General features: G+C 40.1%; 1 protein-coding gene across 1 annotated transcript in view; it reads right to left on the bottom strand.

The window, feature by feature from the left end:
* trpm3 (transient receptor potential cation channel, subfamily M, member 3) overlaps positions 1–20573 on the bottom strand; it is a 113363-nt gene that overhangs the window by 59812 nt on the left and 32978 nt on the right. The window contains exons 2-4 of the mRNA XM_061037893.1: positions 5139–5218; positions 3453–3654; positions 1864–2077 (exon numbers count right to left, since the gene is read on the bottom strand). Of these exons, the coding sequence (XP_060893876.1) occupies positions 1864–2077; positions 3453–3654; positions 5139–5218 (496 nt within the window). The remainder of the gene's footprint in view (positions 1–1863; positions 2078–3452; positions 3655–5138; positions 5219–20573) is intronic.

The following is a 20573-nucleotide window of genomic DNA, read 5'->3' as shown; positions in this document are numbered from 1 at the left end:
TTTTAGTGTGGTAAAGACAAGGGGAAAAGCAGTTGTCTAAGGGTTCTAATGGAGACACGCATAAGGCATCCAATAGCAGGGGTAAGTCACAAGCCAGTGTTTTTGGTGTCTCTAGGGGGCGCAGTCTCCCTTCAAGAAGAGGGACACCAGCCTAGGGACACCAGCCTGTGGCCGCCTATAGTGTGCTGTACTGTTTCCTTTTGAAACTCGTGAGCCAGAGCATCCTGGTCGTGAGGGCTGGTGTTCTCTCCCAAGGAGAACCAGAGTGGGTAATGGGTTGTCTTCTCTCAGGCCCCAAAGAGGCCCAAGATGCCCTGCACCAACTCTGAAACCGCCACTCTTTTGACAGGGGCTTTTGTTGGGAGAGGAAGTACCCAACCTGGTTCTGTTCTCCCGGTAGATACATGTACTGCAGGCTGACCAGGTGGGGGCTGAAAGAAGACCCAGCAACACCTTCAGGAACAGTGCAGACCTAGTACACCCTTGATGGTTCATATGAAACACAGTACACATGTGTTGTCCGACCGTACTAGCATGTGTTTTCCTCTCAGATACGGCAGGAGGTCCTTTAGTGCTAGATGCACAGCTAGCAGCCCCTGAACTGTCCTGCCCTGCCACACAACACCCCAAGGCAGGCATCTGTTGTCAGCCTCTCCAGCAAAACAGAACAGATTCCAAGGGGAAACCCCCTGACAGAAATGTCCTGCTCCTCCAAGTAGACAGAGCCTGGAGGCTCTTATCGATCTTAAATGACTGAAAAGGCCTACCTTTGAGCATACTGGGCATCACTGAAGGGCAAACCTTGAGCTTTTAATAATTAAGAATGAATAGACTTTCAGTTAAAAACCACTTTATTACTATGACAAATCACAAATAGTTTGAGCGATCATATACTACACACTTAAATCAAAGCAGCACATGTTTTCCTTTAAAGTTGCTTTGGTTTTAGGTCAACATGAAAATCTTTTCTCTAATCAGGGGTTGTCTGACACAATTTCAGCTCAGATTTAAAATCTTGACAGGGTGAGCTGAAGCTCATTTCTCTGACTTAAAAAGTGTGAGAGTGGGCTATAAGAGGTTAAGAAAGAAGTAGGTGGCATAACTGTTCAATTTCAAATGTTGAAAGTGTTTATCATAAAATTGGTTTTGAAAATAAGCTGATTTAAAAACAAGAAAAAAGGAGAAAATCATTGTCCAACTTTTTTAATTTTCTAAAAGTAATTATTTTCAATTTATTGTACTTTTTTTTTCTTTATTTGCATGACAGTCAGTTGTTGACTGCCTACGTACGTACATAGAAGTGCTATGCCTCTACAATATAAATGGTACTGAATCGTATCACAGGTTTGATATTAGTATCATCAGGACCTTTGCTTGAGAAGATTTTCTCGAACCAGACCTTGTTGAATTTAAATTGAAGACCCTTGTTATAGACTTAAAAATACACAAATATAACTATTAAAGTGAAAAATGTAATAGTTAAGTTAATATTCTGTTATTTTAAGGTACTGTAGAACACATACAGGAGTAGTCAAGTATTTTCTAATTTCACAACACTCCACTAGCTATGGCTTACTGAGATCAGAAACACAGGGGGGTTCAAGTTTCATCACAGAAACTACTTCCCAAGGGCATGATAACTCCATACATTTGTGCATTATTCATGATCTGCAAGTCAGTCAGCCAGCTTTCTTTTTTCATTTTCCCTATATCCATTTCAACTTTGTCACAAAGAACGTTACTCAATTTCCATGAACTGCTTTTACACCTCCAACCTTCAACTTAATATGTTCAAGATCCAGTCCATATTGTCATACATATTGTCACAATATTTCTGCACAATATGCACAATTTTCACTTCACCTGTGTTGACCCCTCCGGTGAAGATCCAGGCTCCTGTTGTCATTGCAGCCTTAATGAGCCCTTTGCCAAAGACCTGTTTGAGTTTGGGCTGCAGTTCAAAGTTCTGCAGGCCTCCGTGGACTGAGATGAGCAGCTTGGGCAGATCCAGCTGCCACTCCTTGGTCATCAGGTGCAGCAGCAGGTCAGGCTTGGTGTCGTATGACACACGCACGTACTGAAAAACAGCGGGGTAGGTGTCAGTGATTTATAGTAAAATATCTGCATCCTGCTTAGGCACCTGATGACTCAAAGTCTGCATGTGCCCGAGACACCCGCATAAACCCACAACATGTTAGAATTTATTGATACATTGAATAGATAGTTCACATTTTTTAAACAGGAAAATAATCTGTAAAAGTAAAAAATAAAAAAAGGATCTCTGTTTCCGACTAGGCTATAGATTTACTGCACAGATGTTTGTTTTGACTGAGAGCCACACGCCTTATGTAGCATCTGTTTATCTTATTCATCGCCACACAGCCAAACTGCCAAACTGCCAAACTGCCGTATCTGAATCAGTAATTCAGCTGGTAATAAGTTGGAAAATATTCAGTCTCAATCATCTAAATTCCCTGTATGCTACGCTTTCTGTGATGTGATTCTGTCACCGTGGTTACCATAGTGCACAATCAGACTACTTTAAGGATGGATGGATTAATCAAGGAAAGTTTTTATTGCTGCAGTCTCTAGACACTTAAGTCACTTAAATCGATAATTAAATGTACTTTCATATAATTGATTGATTTTACTGTAATCTTAATGCATACTGATATGGTGAATTTGATAATTATTCATGTGTGACAACTTTAAATTTGATTAACACGATAGCCTCACTGTAATCTGAAGAGAATGTGGACTAAGGTAGCTACACAAGCACTGTGAAGGAGTCTTCATTACATGTCATTTCCATCGAGAATATGTATGAAATGTATTAATTGACTCAAACTTGGCAATCATTGGACTATTCAACATTTTCCCTCCCTTGGTATCAAAGTGCCATCCATACAAAGAGGTGAATGTATTTCTGTCAGTTAAGGCTCAAAACACTTTCCTCTTCTGGAACGGTTTGCTGTCAGTTTGTGTCAGACTTCTACAGCTCAGGAAAATATCTACAAATCACAGTAAATAATGTTTTACTTTTTGCTTTCACTGCTTTCTTCACAAGCATTTTTTTATTTACTGCAATACTTCTTACAGTATATTCAGCGAGGAACACAAGGTCTCTCTCTGTTTAAAAACAACTGGAATTTAAATCTCCACGTAAATGTACTTTTTGTTGACATTCATGGGGTATATAACTCCATTTATGTATCCTTTATCCCAAGAAATTTCACATTTTGAGCATCAGATTGTGACAATTTTTGGGGGAAATTGTGCATCCCATACATGCATTCTTCAACTTTTTTATGTCACTCAAGAGAATGCTTCCATGAGATAAAGTGTCACAGAATTTGTGTAGTTTCAGGCATGATGGAATTCAATTCGAAAGCAAGGTTTCTGCAGGACACTGACACAAAGCAACACTGTTGTTTTGTAATGGGAGTCATCACCATGGCTTTGTTGGAGTGTCCTCCTCCCTGGAACTCGATGGTACCGAAGGCGTCCGTCGGGCTGAGCTGTGTGTGTTTGCTGATCGACCACTTCTCCGACAGGCTGTCATTCTTGGCCAAACGATCCGCCTTGTCATTCTGACTGGTTGAGATGCCCGGGGGCAGGCCCACATGCTGACCTATCAGACGACCACAACAGCACCTGATCGAGAAGAAAAAGATGTTTTACAAAGTATGACAACTGTTCTTTAAAAAGACATTTCTGAAACTTTGAAAGCCAGTGTCCCAAAAGAAGCTACTGTTACAAAGAGATTGAAAAAAAGGAAATTAGGAGGGAGATTGCATGACTGAGAGAGAGAAGAGGTGAGATATGACACTCTCGTGTGCTTAGAAGTGAGAAGCTGAAGTGACGGCTTGTCATCTGAATTTCAACTCCTGTTAGGGAGTGTAGGGGGAGAGTGATCTGCAGGCCTCTGCCATCTTTTATTAGCACTCTTTCTTTTGTTTTTGTCGCTCTCTACAAACCTCTGTATTTTGTCTTTCACTCATTCTCCTTCTCCTTCTTTCTCTTTTATATGACTTGTAGTATTCCTGCATGAGTTTGCTTATAGAGATGCACTGAAAGCATCTTTCATACTCTGCATTTTAGCCTCACAGGATGCAGTGAGAGCTCCAGAAAGAAAGGGAGTCAGGAGGCTTTGATTATCACTTCATGGTTCCGTCATCTCCTACCAAAGGTACTTTGCCTCCTTCTGCCTCACACGTTAACACAAGTGCTTTTGACTGAAAAGAAAAAGGTTGATTTGATTCTGAGGAACATCCTTTTTCCTCTTCTCCTGGCTTCCACTCGCGTTTCCTACAGTTATGGTAATTCTGTTTACCTAACTAACAGTGGCATTTCCTGCGTGTGCTTGAGTGTGTTTGTGTGTTCATGAGGGTGTATGAGGGCCGGAGGGAATTAAACTCTACTTCTCTAAGGTTGTCACCCTAAGCAACAACAGCAACAGCAGCTGTAGTAAAGATTTGCATAACGTCACAGTGGAGCAGGATGAGAGGAAATTCTAGATATCAAGTGCTAAAGTGTCTCTCAAAACTGAATTTCATTCAACTAAAGTGCTCTTATGATAACTATCATGTCATAGTATAAGTATTTAACAGAGAATTCCCTCGTAAGTTTATTTTAACAGTAACACTTGCCATACCAATAGACAGAAGCTCCTGTGAGTGTTACTTAAATTAATAACCTTTTAAGATGATGTGGAATATATTACTGTTTCCCTGAACTGACATGGCCCTGAATCTCACATTCATGGTTTTAAAAAGTATATTTTTGGTGTTTTAGCTCATTAATTCAGAGCTGCTACCTATGATGCAAATAGAGGCCAGCGTGATATTACTGCGAGGCATGTTTTAAAAGGTCAGTGGTAAAACAGGGCACTTCATTTGCAACATTTGAGGTGTGTCATAACCGCTGATTAGCTAACTTGCTTATAAGAGGATTTCACTTTTAAAACAATTAAAAACACAGTGAAATCCTCAACATGTGGATGTTTTTCAGCTAAAAAGATCAGGCCTTAATGTTCGTCTTGATGTCTTGCTCCTCTCACACGTAAAACCAGAATGATACGTTTTCTTTTAGGGTAACGTATGCATAATAATCAGAAGCTTTGCGATTTTCTTACTCACCTATGGGGGTCTTTGGCGCTCACTATGATATGAACACATTCTCTCTTGCTGAACGCTCTTTCTATCCACGATTTCTGTGCCTGCAGAAACAAAGACAGAAGAACTCAGTTAGTCTCGGTGACATAATGGAGCTGTGACCTGAGCGTGCAGAAATGACAGTAGACAGACAGCAGAAACACGCTCAAATAATGAACAGGCTTGTGTTTGACAGATGGATTCACCTGTAAAAGAAAGAACGATTATGTACATGTTAAGACCTTTATTATATTGATGAGTCTTTTTTTACACAGTCTACTGCTCTGCAAGCAACAGCCCAGTTTTTGGGATTGCAAGTTTAGCCAACTTTATCTTGTTAAAGACATCTTGTCTCAAAAAAGATTTTACAAGAAAAATAAATAGAAAAAAAATCAACGTTTTTGAACTCACATCTGGTGTAAGTGTAAAACTCAAAGCACTTCAGACCACCCAAACATACTTAAACAAACACACACACACACACACACACACACACACACAGTAGATGCAGCGTCACTCATGCACGCATAATTCAAACAGTGAAGACACTCTGACAGGAGAATTTATGTTATTCACAGACTGCAGCACCAACCGGATGAGATGAAGCGCCGGGCGAGGGAAAGCGGATGCTGAATGCAGTGAGGCAGTAAATTATGTCAGAGTTCTAGTCCTTGGAAATTCTGATGTGCAGCCTGCTGTGTGTATGTCTCTCTGCAGGATGTGTTCTTTGTCTTCTTTTTTTTCTCATTTGTACAGTAAGGACTTCTTCAGAATAATGTAGCGAGGAATGGGTTTTTAGTGACAGTCTGATGCTCTGCGGTCGTATCTGCTGCAGGTCTGAGTGACAGAGTGACTAATGAGAGGCAATTATCCTGCGACAGACATGGACAGGAGAACCATGTAGCACCAGAGAGCTGCCCAGAGATAAACATGTGGCACAGGATTAGATTCTTAAACATGCATGTACATTCTGTTTGCACATACAACACATTGTTGGTTTCAACAAGGAGTCAATGTGCCGTAGGCATGGCAGGAAATCCTTTTTTTTTTTAGAAGAAAGGGCACTTCTATTTCGAGCTTAATAAAAAAAAAGTGGTTAAGAAAACCTGTTTGTTTTATTATGATACTAATCATAGGACCTGTCAACTTATGTCCCTCTTTGATTTGGTATAATTAAGATATAGATTATTTGAATTTGCTTGCTCCATTTCCTACTTAATTGTGCAACTATCCATGAGTAGATCAAGAGTAGGAAGAGGCATGGGTATTTGCTTTCCAGAAGAAGAAGTGGAACCTTGTTGCAAAGTTACATTTTCAATGTCTCTTAATGCAAGGTAGAAAGTTTCTTTGGGTTTGACAACAAAAAACAGAAAAACTGTCAATACAGTACCATTCCTATATGTGCATATGTATTCATAGAGTTTTTCTACAGCTCCTCAATGTCATGTTTATAGTCCCAATTCCTTTTGTACAAAAAAACATTGAAAACAATAGGAACAACAAAAAACATATCCACTGTATGCTTTTCTATATCTGCTGTCCACCAACCCTGACTTGATGTTTTGTTTTATTTAAGTTAAATGAGTGTGGATTCAAAATCCAATTTGTCCACAATAGCAATGAAAAGCATCCTGAATTACGTTACTTTCAGTTTCTGTGAACATGACAGGTTAGCCCTTTTGCATTTTAAATGCACTACTTTCTTCTCAGCACTTTTTGGTTCAAAGGTTTCACTTCCTGAGTTCAAACCACCATTCAGGAAGTTGAATATGTCTGTATGAGGTTTTGTTACCACAGAGCAAAACGGCAGGGGTCCAGAATAGGACCCAGTGTCCCAATGGAACAGAGACAGACAACCAGGAGGACACACAGTCCAGACACAGTTACCCTGAGCAGAGTGAACACAACAGCCATGACAACAAAAGGACTTTTTTTTTTTTCCAGCCTTTTTTTTCTGGGAGAGCAGCCCCATCTCTTCTCCCAGCTTGTACAGGGCTTTCCCCGCAGCCACAGCTACAACAACACACGCACCATCCGCCTGACTGGCCCTGTCACACCACGGCACGCTAAAACCCACGGCAAACTGGCCACAAATGGGCTCGGCCTACACACAGGTACACTTACCCTTCCACGATTAACCATTACTCTGGGGGGCTGGGGGGCTGCTTTTAGAGATCACCCTGGCCACGATGACTCAGCGGGCCACAACAACGCCCCCAGCCCCATTCTTTCACCGACATGCTGGAACAGTGTATCCATCCGCCAGCCCATGCTGGGACAAACTAGACCCACCCAGTGCTAGCAGCAGCAGCAGCAGATGTTTTACGATTTGATCAGTATGGACAAGGTTGATGGCTTAATCACAAACAGTCAAGTATTTAAAGAGCTGTATGATGCTATCCAGAACATCCAAGACAAAGATTAACTTCCCGCTGTATATTATTTTCTGCTTTACACCATGTTTTCCTGCCTTCCTTTCCTTCCTCCTGTGTAAATGTGGTCTGCACATTTCTTCTCTCCCTCTGTCTCATACTGTTGCCGCTCTTCCTCTCGGGCTCTTGTGGGTTGTTTATGAGATTTGACATGGTATGATGAGATGGCACATGGCCTGCACTCCATTTTATAATTAAGATTTATCAGTGTGGCACACACACACACACACACACACACAAACAAATAGCTGTGTGTTTGTGTGTCTGTTTTGTGTGACTATGCGGTTAGTGAGCAGGATCTGACAGCCCGTTAGAGGTCTCAACTCCATTACAGTCACTCTCCAGCACCTCTCTCCCTGTCCTCTCTTTCCCCTCCTTTACTATTGTATCTCCTCTCTCTCTCTCTTATTGTCACTGGCAGGGAGGTGAATTGGGAACCATATCCAATCAACAGCTTAATCCTTTTGCCTGCTCCTTTTTTTAGCCCAGCTTTTATACAGGACTTTAGGTGAGTCTATATGTAGCATGTAGAATTGTTAAACCATTAAATCAATTTTCTTCATATCAGTTAATCAAAACGGAAACATTGCCTATAACTATAACTATATAATGCCAGAAAATGTGAACATTTACATTTATTTGTTTTCTGCTACATCTATAGAACAAATGATTCAAGTAAAAAAAAAAACATCCCCTTCCCGCTTGTCTTTATTTCCCCCTCTAGTATATAGTTGTTTTGTAGTGAATTTGGTTTTTACTACCATCTCACTAAAAGAGGCACAAAAGACATATAACCCTTCTGAAATGCATTTACATATTCCGCATTTTGTTTAGTTTGACTTAACAGGCTTGAAGTACGTTATTATTACTTCTTTATAGAATGTTTTTACTCCACTTATGACAGCAGTAAGTGAGCACTTTCATTATTAATCAGGCCGGCCCACGATAACACGGCAATTTTTGAGTGAATATTATAAAAAATGTAGTCTTTTTATGACACATTTTATGCACATTTGGGGTTTAAAAAAATAGTAATGAACAGAGAGGGATATTTTATTATCAAAAAAAAGTGTTTAAATTTGATCTGTAAATTTAATCATTCATTTAAAAAAGGTGAAAACACATATTTTTTTCTCAAATCGAGACAAAACACTGTCACAGAAACATGAGAGTTTGAAAATACATCATGAAAAAAATAAAGATTTAGCCTGAAATCTTAACAAAAGTAGCAGTATATAAATATATAATAAATATATAAATATACATATAAAGCAAGATTGTTTTTCAACAGATGGACAGACGTATTAAACATAAAAAGCAGTCATATTAATTAAAAATCAAAACTGTGACATTCTTTATGTTTCCATGACTCACCTGTATTATGTGACGGGCTTTCTGGTTGCATTTCCTTCATAACCATGGTTTATGTTTTTTGTCAGAGTTACAATCTTAACACAAAAAGTAGAATGAGTGAATGATCAGATCTAACCTGATCAAGCCACCTCTCAGTCCGCTGGCATCTGGTCTACTCTGGGACTATTAGGGCTGCAGGAATTTGTGTGTGTGTGTGTGTGTGTGTGTGTGTGTGTATGTGAGTGAGCGTATGTGTGGGTGTACGTTCATGCTGCTGAAGGTACACACTGAGAAAGCCCTGAAACAGCGCTTAACTACTCTTTATCTATCTTTCACATTCTCCTCTTGACTGCAAACAGTTGGAAGTGCATATCAGCAGAGAAATAAATATTTCACATCACAGCCGGTCAACTATCTACACTTACTGCAACAACAGCGTCTGAACTGCTGAGATATTGAAAACTCAATCGCTTTTTACAGAAAACAAAAAATAACCTGCAGTCCTCCACTTCTAAAAAAAGCAACTCATCTTTATATTCAAATTAAAGTTGAACTGTCAGGCTTTGTTAGTGTCTGTGTGTATGTGTGTGTACGTGAGAGTGCATGTGAGTGTGTGTATGAAAGAGAGAGTGCGCTATGTCCCTGAAGCCCCATTTCTACCAGAGATCAAGGCCAAAGGGGGAGTCTGAATGACATGGGAGCCAATTGGGTGGAGCAACATGATATCCATCCAACCTGCTCCTCATCCTAACTTTGTCCTCAGTGTAACAGACACACACATGCTCACACATGCACACAAACATGAGTATTTGTTGTTGCAAATGTACTTTCCTACCTGTTTCTTTAAAGGGATTAACAGACCTCTACATAATACGGCATGGGTTTAATTAGCAGGAACTGAAGGTGGAAACTAAGTACATAAGATTGTAATCTGAACTAAATGAATTCTCAAAGCACACAAACACAAAAGAAAGTAAAGAGGAAAAAGTGCACTTCCCCCAAGAAATTAATCCTGTTTAATGTAAAACACATATTCAGATGCACGAACAGTAAAATGTGACAGTAAGCGGAATCAATTGAAGCAAACTTAAGTACACAGATGACGAGAAAATGGAGTTTTAATGTATTCAGTGTCACAAAGGACTTTGGATTCTTTGAGGAGTGCAAATGATTCCAGGCAGGCCAGATGCTGCAAGGCACCAGAGCCAGGTGTGTGTGCACACACAAACAGAAAGACACTTAGACCTATGAGCAAGCAGTTAGGATAACGTTACAATTCCCTTCAAACATTTGAAGAACGATAAACTCACTTAGTATTTGAACACAAACATTCTGTGTTTGTCTTCAAGGACATTCACTCACATTGTACAGAAAATATGATTTAAAAAAGTATTCTCAGTGTATGCTTGATATTATCAATCATCAACACCCCTATACATTAGCAATAAGTACTGTAATGTACGATGAACCCGAGGATGAGTCAGAGGTGAATAATGTGGTTTATTTAGGTTGAACTTGGGATATAAGAGATGATGCATCATTGAGGAAACATACAAGCATCATTAGGTGAAGACCTCTTTGTAATTTAACCAAATTATATTTAAAAGAATTTAACGATGTGAAGTACAGGGTGTTTTCACATTAGGCACGATTTGTGTCCTATTTTGGAGTGTTTTTGCTCTGTCTCTGTGGACTGTACTCAAGTACACATGAATCGTGCCTGAGACCACTTCTACAAGTTCACTCGGGCATATTGGCCCGAGTACGGTACATTTGTGTTCACACTGATCAAATGAAGCAGACTTCGGGGTCATGCGTACTTGGTTCCGGGCCCGTTACCAGTATGTGAAACCAACCTAGGCAAATTCAGACCATTAAATAATAAATACTCAAAAATATTTAAGGTTTGACACCTGTTGTTATTTGTGCAGTTATATGATATCAGATTAAAAAAATAGACTTAAAATATGTTTTTTGTGGGGCGCTGGTGGCGCAGTGGTTGATTGCGCGTGCCCCCATGTATGGAGGCTGTGGTCCTCCGGGCGGGCGGCCCAGGTTCGGGTCCCATCTGTCGCTCCTGTCCTGCATGTCATTCCCCACTCTCTCTCTCCCTGATTTCCAACTCTATCCACTGTCCTATCGCTCCAATAAAGGCAGAAAAAATACCAAAAATAAATCTTTAAAAAAAAAAAAAAAAAAGTTTTTTGTCATTAGAAAAATAGATGAAAGTCATGTTTCAGAAGTCGTTGGTCTTCCTTATTACAGCCAAGCCTTTATAACAATATGTTATGCTGATCAGTCCTCTGGGTACACTGCAACACTGAATCAGAATGATAAGCATGCACCAGATGTTGGCTCAGTTGTATTTTTTATACACATGGGTAGAAAGAGAATTCTCCAGCCATATTCAAGCAAATGTAGACTGAATATTGTGTTATTGATTTTGAGTGTATGGTGTTTCTCTATTGCCAGTTAAGTTAAAAAATAAGCTCACCCTCTAAAGCAGGCAGCACTATAAATCTAAACTCTGCATGGAGACAGAAACATCTGTTACTGGTAATAGGCGGTTAAATAGTAATTTACAAGCCATTTATCTTAACAGTGTTTGGATGAGAAATAGAAAAAAAATGACACTTGAGATCGTGTAAAGGCGCCTTGTGCACTCAATATCCTGTTGATCCATTGATCCATGCTGTTGGTGCAGCAGGTATTAAATGATTATTGAAAATGAAAAGATGCTGTCGGTCTTGATGCAGGTCTTTTTGGTTTTAGAGCTGAATTACTTAGCTGCAGTAAAGTAACATGCTACCATTTATTATGTGTAAGAACTCTAAAGCATGTTGTGTTTTTTCCAAAATAATACTTGATACAAACACATTTATCATTTAAATGATCGACTGTGCTCCTGAGCAGTGGTCGACTCTCCCCTCCCATGCTGAGGGTGTTTTCAAGTCTTACCTGTTGGTTTTGGTTAAACAGACTTAGCTCAGTTAGCTCAGTTAGCCCGGTTAGAACATTCATTTGGGCTTGAGTGAAAGCTGTGAGTAAAACCCTTATGTGGGCAGAATAACCAAACTCAGAGGACTTGAAAAGATGGGACTTGCCTGCTTTCAAGCTGACTCTGGTCTGACTTTAATGTATTTTATCTCTTATGTCTCTTCCTGTTTGTCATGTACAAGTAGTCAGGTCATTTGGCTCTATTTGTAATCAAATACTTTTAATAATTATGACTGACACCAAAGAACATAAACGAATATCAGAAACATTAAAGTGCAGTATAAACTGATGTCAGACACTTGAATTTGATTTCAAACCTTCTGTTAAACTACATGTTAACTTAAACTCACATGACTAAAAGTCAGTGTGATCAGGAACAGTGTGAGTACAGAGAGCCTAATAGATGTGATCTAAATGAATTGAGCCCTGATAAAATTCAGATTGAAGAGTATAGGTAAGACAGCACGGTGATGCAGGAAAGCTGCATGTTTAAATCATCTAGGGTCAGGGGCCTACTGTATTTGTGTCGAGTTTGCATGTACTACCTGTGCCCACCTGGACTCTCTTTGGGAACTCTGGACTCCTCCAGTCCATGCTCCTTTGTTTAATTGGTGACTCTAAGGTGTGGGTGTGAGTAAGTCTCTATATGTCAGCACTTTGATTGACTGGAAACAGTCCAGGATATACCAGCCTGTCTCCCTACGGCAGGTGAAATAGAGTCTTCTGCAATCCTTAACAGGATGGCAGTCAGATATAAATAGATTGGTTTGGTTAAAATATGGAAATTGAATATGATCTGTTGTTTCAGAGGACTGACAGGTATGCTATAAGTTTGAACCAAAGCAAATCTAAAGTCCTAAAGATTGTTTCTGACTGGCTAGACTGCATATTTCTTACTCAAATCAATCATACACTGTGAGGGGTTTTTAGGATTAATACCAAGGACATAGCTTGGAAGTTTTAGTTGAATTTATACTTTGTTTTTTTGACAAAGGCTGGTAAGAGCAGACTTTATCTGAACTGCTCTCAAGTTAAAGTACATCAGGATGGCCAATTCACCTTCCATCTCTATTCAAATTCATTTTACCCTTAATGTACCTGTGTCTCTGCTTATCCCGTCTCTCTCCTAACACACGCTATCAAGTCCATCTGTAGCCTGAACAACAGCACCTGGAGACAGGAAATATTATCTCCAACGACCTTCACCGAACAGCCATCTTGAACAAGCTATTGCATTAGTAAACAGCACTAAAATGTGACTTGATCCAGACCACAAAGACTAATGCCAGCTTCATGTAGGCAGTGCATTACCGAGAGGTCAACGCATTTAAATGCAATCTTGTCAAGGAGAGGAATCTCTAATGCAAGAAAATAAGCATTCGTTGACCTGAGCACACACACAAACACCAAGGTGAAGGTAGCTGGCTCTCATGAGTAAGAGCCACACACACATTCCTGCTTTCTCCAACTGCTGCACATACACCAAAACCACACAGCACAACCAAATACACACACAAACACACACACACACACACACACACACACACACACACCCCAAACAAAATGAGTTTTCCACTTGTTCCAGGATTTTGCAGCTTAAGAGAGATTTAAAGTATTAACCAATAATCAGCAACAGAGCTGATTTACAGGAACGACTCTTTATTCATTTGTGAATGTGTGTGTGTGTGTGTGTGTGTGTGTGTGTGTGTGCTCTCATAGGTCAAAGTACACATAGGCAAAGTGTACTTTGCTCGACTCTAATAGTCAGTTTAAAGTACTTTCGAACAAAATGATGAAGACTCAGTGTTGGTCTACTACAGTAGTAGGGAACAGCATCAATCTGGTCAATTGTAGGCAAAACCAACCGCTCTTAACTCTCTATACGATAATAACAGTAAAGTTTCAGGTAAGCATAATTCAAAAACAGATGTAAGAATGTTGAGATATTTCATGACACTGGTGACAGAAAACTAACGAAGACATCATGAGTGAAGACTGATTTCTCCGGAGGCAGTTGCCCAAAATTTCATCATGCTCTCTATGTCGTCCAATAAGAACCATGTAACAACCAAGTTTTTGGATTAGTATAGTTCACTTCAAACATTATTAAGTAATTAAGATACACATTGAGCTCTTGTTTAAATCCTTTAATTTGTTAAGTGCCACCGGGATCCTCTCCTTCTATCTTATACAAAACCCAAATTCAGCCTGACAAACTAAAGCTGCTGAAAGACAAAACTTTCAATGGTTTTCTTAAGCACTTTACTACACACATTGTTTCATCCACCTGCCAAACATAGGCAAACCAGGCACTTCACACTACATTTATTACATTACATGCTCAATCTTTAATGGACTTTCCAGACAGCTTGAGATTTGACTTTTTTTTCCCAGAGAAAGTCTTTGGGTTGACCAATGTTTGCAGATGATTTAAATACATTCACAATATCAATCATCTGATCAGTAACTAGTGTCTGACCCGTTAACTTGATGGCCTTGATGAGACCTTCACTGAAATTATCTGGAATGGGATTTCTGCCGTTCCTATGGCAAGCTTTATGGTAGGTTGCACTTAGATTTATGGAGACACTTAAAGCCTGTATAGTTTATGGACTCGACTGCAGCTATATAATACCCTATAAAACAGAGGAGTATAGAGTAAAGCCCATACAGCAGCAGTTCTTTGTTGTGTGTTGGATACAATCTAATTTAATTAATATCCATAAAATCTCTCTAGAAAATAGATCACCCACCTTGACATTTATATCATTCATACAATTTTCACATCAATGGCTTTTTATGAAATAGAACCAAGAGCACTTCCAGGATCTGAGTCATGTCCTCGGTAAGTTGTTATAAATCAGGGCACACTATAAGAAGAATAAAGAGCAACTGTCAGAAATCCTGCGATGAAGTTATGCTAGAATGGAGGATAGAAATGCAAGAAGAGAAAGGGAGGTCAGCAGAGACTGGGGGTTAAAAGGAACTGTGTGGCTGTGTGCAAGAGTCGAACACGTGTAATAGCAGGGACATGGAGTCATATATCATAGCATTACTCAGCTGTGGTAAGGATTTAAAATGTTCATTTCAATGTTATCCAGAAATTCAAAGTTATAAGTGACAGCCAAGGTATCAGTTAAGTATGCTTTGCAATGTAAGCTTCAGAATCTGTCTGAGAAAGAAAAGTTCAAATGCACCTCTAGCTGAGTTGTGTTGAAATCTGAAACAAGACATTTGCACTTTGATTGATAATATGAACGCGACACAATGTTTGCACATAGGGAAGTATTTGATTAGTTATCCAATACTTAAGCGGGCTATTAAAGAACAACAGCAAATATTGAAAGCCAATGGAAAAAATTGTTTCAGTCCCTGTAATATCAATAAGGCTTACAATGAACATATCTAGTGATGCAAGTATACTGCATCATTCTCAAGATCCATGCTCCGCAGCATTGGGTCATTAACCCACCAGCAGAATGAATTTAGAACCCAGCATATTACACCGAATGCAAAATGCATGAGGAAAAGACTGGTCTGAGTGCAGGTCTTTACAATGTGCTGGCTCTTGCATTTGTTTTCTTCTTGAGTAGACTGTTGTGTTTTATGTTGTGTGGTAATGCGCATGTGCTGGTGCGTTCAATGTGTGAGTGTAATGAGAGAATGCTTGCTTGTTTTAGCTCCCGTCGCTTTCAATCCATCTCCCGAGGCTAGAATAAGCAGCTCTCTTTCCCACAGGCCTCTGCTAAGCCCAGCTGAGGATCTGGCCATGCGGGCGCTAATCAACACTGGCATGGCCATTCTGTCTGTGACAAAGAAGGGGGGGACGGGGGACTTGTGTCAGCAGGAGAGGGGATGAGAAGGAGGGAAGGGGTTAGGTAGACAGTGGAGAAGATGGAGGAAGAGGTAGGTAGTGGGAGAGATAAGAGGTGAGCGAGAGGTTAAAAGTGGTGGTGAGAAGAAGAGTGACAGGGAGAAAAAAAGGGGGGTGCATTAAGAAGGTGGGAATGTATGTGGCATGTATCAGTTAATAAGTGTCAGAGACTGTTTAAGATGAGCAGAGGCAGGAGAGTGCAGGAGAGAGTACGCGGAACAGACAGTAACTCTGGAGAGTACACGAGGTGGAAAGGACTGAAGAGATAAAAAAAAAATAGAAGGAAGCTATCAGTCGTAAAGGTGCTAGGTCCAAACAGATTAGAAACTCTAAAAAGGAGACAGTAATAGAAAAAGCAGCAGAAAAAAAAGTGGAAAGAGAGAAGAGGAAAGGGAGAGAGAAAGAAATAAGAGTGACAGAGAGGAGAGATAAGCCGGAGAGAGCAGAGAAAGGGCAGAGAAGTGAGAAACCTCACATCAGAAGAAATGAGAAGCCAGCAGAGAATGATGAAAGAGAGACAGAGAGAGAGAGGGGAAAAGGAGCCACAGTGAATGACAAGGGGAGCGACCAGCCAGTGAACTGAAGACAGCCTAATGATCACACTGTGTTTCAGGTAACCAGGGTTTGATTGACACCTGTCGTGAAGCATGTAGGAATGTGGATTAGAAATGGTGGATTTTATAACACAAAAGAAGAAAAGAAATAAAAAGAAGACATAAAATGGTTGTGTGACACATTTTACTTAGATAGGTAAGCATTTATTGTAACTGTGTTGTACTTGAGTTAGTGCTGATGTTAGCTTGTGTTTTTGTGTGAAATACAAGCATTGTTTTATTAGCTAATACTGTCATCAGCCATGAACTTTTAATGAGATTATATGTTTATTTTAGTTTATCTGTGTGCAACTTGTAATCGATGATTTCATAATCCTATTATGATTCATAGTAGGCCCGCAGGATAGAATACGTATGCAATGTGGGTTTGCATTATTGTGATTCCAATATGAAGTGTGATTAATGTACAAATATTGAAGTGTGCACATATAAGCTTATACTCAGTTTTGCCGTCCTTCATGTTTTACACAATACCTGTGTTTGCAACCGATTCTAGTGAATCCAAATTCAATACAAAAGCATTGATTACTACTAAATTGGCCCCCAGATTCATCTCAGGGAAGCTTATAGCTAGTATGAGCTTCATGTGACTGCATCAGAATGGTGTGAAAGCATGGCCATTACACACAGGGCTTCATTTAATAGCATATGCTGTTCACCTAATTAATAATGATTTATGCTCATAATACAATAAGAATGAAATTGTGATATTTTTTGTGAAACCCTAATTTAGAATTCTTCTGATATTATCCATCCAGTCTGACATAGAGTCAATAATCCCCAACACTATTTTGAGATAGAAAAGAGTTACTTTCATAACTAGCTAGTAATGTCATCTATGTATTTTTTGCCACCATTTTCGGAGTTGCTGAAAACAGCTCAGATTTGTCGACCGTTTCTACAACCTGTGGTAACAGACGTCAATGGGGATGATAGAGCCGTTTAAAATCCCTCAACAAATAGGGATACAGTTCAAACAGCTGCAAACAGGTTTTTTTTTATTTTTTTTTATCCCTTTGCACATGTGCTGGTCATATTTAGTGATTTTCATCCTTTGTGTGCTGATAAGCTTCAAACTGTATCCCCACCTGTCCAGCACTGATGTACCTCTCATTACTCTATGGCTAGTGCTGTTCCACAAAATGGTTTTATGTTTACCAGACCACTGGCATCATGCCTTGGACACTGCATGTAACCACCATTATCATGAAGTAGCACATTCGGGGCTACAACATGAGCTGTTGCACACCATTGTGCCGCACAGCAGACCAGAGCTTGTGTACCGAAATAAAGTTGTAGGTGCTCAAGTGGTTCAGGCCAAGGGCTGTGAAATTGCTTCTCATACCACTGACACATTGTAGCTGAAAAGGAGAGTGAATGTGTGAAAGAGAAGCAGAGAGAAAAGGACAGTGAAAAGCAAAGACATTGTGCTGGTTCTGTGAAAGCTGCAGTCAAATGATGTGTGTCATAAAGGCTCATGTTCTCCTCCTTCACTTCTCACTCCGCCTTTGAAGTTCTCACTCTTTTCTCTATTCCTGCGAGTCATGACGGAAGTATTTCTTAGGTCAAGCGTACACGGCCAACAACTCATTTATAATATCACAACCGGCTCAGCCCTCCCACAGTGATTCAGATCGGGCTCCATTAACAACACAGCTCACACCCTCACTGTGAGGGCATTGAGTCAGATGTTACAGTGCTATTATAAAGCAAAGAAACTTTCTTTTTGACTTTGTCATCAGAGGGTGTTTTACATTTAACAGTGCATCATCTAAAGATCACTAGTTGTGATGAAATATTAAATGTAACTGGACTTAATGAAGGCATTAATGAGAAAGAAAAGATGTTTTGTTCTGAAATAACTGGAGTAGAAATGACTTATTTTCACTACAAAAGTGCAATATGTAGCTCGCGGCTTTCTAACAGAACAGAACTTGTGTTTGTGGTTACTGAACTGAGCCAGAAATGAGATGCTTAATCCATTTATCACAATAGCAGACAGGCGTACACAATGTGGTCACACAAATATACCGCATACACAAACACACACTGACACACAATATCTGTGTCTTTTTCTCTCTCTGTCCGTCTCCCTGTTGTTTCCAGCACAGTAGGAACAGCTGACAAGTTTCCTCTTCTGGCACGCCACCAGTTTTATTTCACACACAGAAGAGAAAGCCCTCCACAAAATCTATAGCATACCCGAGCTTCACTTTTACAACACAAACCGAACCGTTTGCTGTATCAGAATCAAATCATTACCCAGTATTGAACTGTTGGTATCCCTCTCTGCCTGCCTCTCTCTGGAACCCCTCTGCAATCGATAAGCAGTTTGACCCTTGGTAAACTCAATCTGACTCCCACAATTAAGAGGGACTAAGAGGCTGAAGCCACAGTGAGGTAGACAGGAAGAGAGGTGGGGAGAGGAAGGAAGTCAGAGCTCCAGCCAAAACGCATAGTGCCAGTGTTGGCCCTGTTACCACAGAGAGAGAGAGAGAGAGGGAGAGGGAGAGAGAGAGAGAGAGAGAGAGCGAGAGAGAGAGAGATATGTAGGGATGCAAGAGCCATTTATTTATTGTGCAATGAACTTACAGGTACATGCCAAGTCACTGAACCCTGTGAGTTTGTCTTCTTCAATATCACTCCCATAATCCTGCCAATGTCAATCTATTTCTATATTTCAGGTCTTTTTTTCTATCATTTTTTTTGGATCTTATATACTTGAACATAATTTGTAGTTTAATGTCTCATTTTTGCCAGATGTCATACTTCTTTTTACACTCTAAATGTCCAGTTTTTGCCTCTGTGAATCACTTTGAATCAATATGAATGGTGCTTTATAAATAAACTTGCCTTGCCATGACATTTACCTACTCGCTACAACTCAAACAACTACAAAACACTCCCTCTTTTTCCTGATTTGCATCATCATTTACTTCTCACACCTCTTGGGTTTCTTTGCCTCCCCTCCTCAGTCTCTCCACATCCCCTCTCAGAACCACTGACACAGATCCTGGCAGGGCAGGATGGTGTTACCATGGATACTGAAAACTAGGAGGAACACCCCCCTCTCTCCTTGCTTCCTGTGCCCCCCTATCGTAGCCCCTCAGGCATACTTGGGTACTGGAGTGTTGATCTCTAGAGCGTGCCCATGTGCTTGAGTGAGCACAAACACACACAAACAGGGAGAGAACAAGGAATTACTACATATATGACTGACAATATTTCTCTCTGGCAGGCACGGGGGAAATTTACAAATCAGAGAAGTGTGAATATTAATAAGAGGAAATGAGAAGCTATGACAGTGGATCGCACCTTTCTGTTTATCTCTTCTTCTGTCCATCTAACATAATTCTTTATGTCAGGAGATATCAGACAAGCCTGGGAGGGACAGCGCAGCATCACACTGTTAATCAGTTTTCAAAAACTGACACTGATTGACTTTGAGGGAGCAGGCAAAAAATGAAAGGTTAAAACAACTAACTCACATGTGTACACCAGAAATCATCAGTTCTTTTGGTTTAGAGGTGCCTTAAACATAATATTTCCAGTTTATTTGAGAAGAGAACATTTTAATTTTACAAGCTGGACCTGGATCCGGATTGAATTTGCTTTGCTTTGCTCTACCACCTCCTTACAATACAGTGTTAGAATGACTGTATATAGCCGTTTTCACATAAGCACTCCTGAAAATATCTAGATCATTTCAGGAGGACTGCTCTGGATATTCTCCCGACCTGGCTGTTCACATGCGCTCCTCACAGCGGGAGACTTTCCGTGTCAGATAGGAGGGGCGGGCGGGGGGGGGGTCACCTGAGGTAAGAGGTGATGTAAAAAAAAAAAAAAAGGAGTGGAAGTAGTGGACGAAGCAACAGAGTCTGCTATACGACCCTATAATGCGAATATTTGCCTTTATATCAGTGCGTGTAGTTTAAGGGAATGACACTTTCAACAAAAGAGCGCAGAACAACATACTGATGAACAGAAAACCTAATGCAGCCGTTTAATTACATGCACGGAGATCGTAGTGGTTGCGTGCATACACACACTCTAGGCACCGTGCAGCAGCCACAGGATATAAACCTCACTCCCCCTTCCCATTGGCTCGAGGTGAATTCTCCTGATAATATCCTGCTGCTTTCTCACATCA

Source organism: Labrus mixtus, chromosome 5, assembly GCF_963584025.1.
Source record: "Labrus mixtus chromosome 5, fLabMix1.1, whole genome shotgun sequence".
Lineage (NCBI taxonomy): Eukaryota > Metazoa > Chordata > Actinopteri > Labriformes > Labridae > Labrus > Labrus mixtus.
Note: the sequence above shows the minus strand (reverse complement) of the source record. Positions and strands in the feature narration are given on the sequence as shown.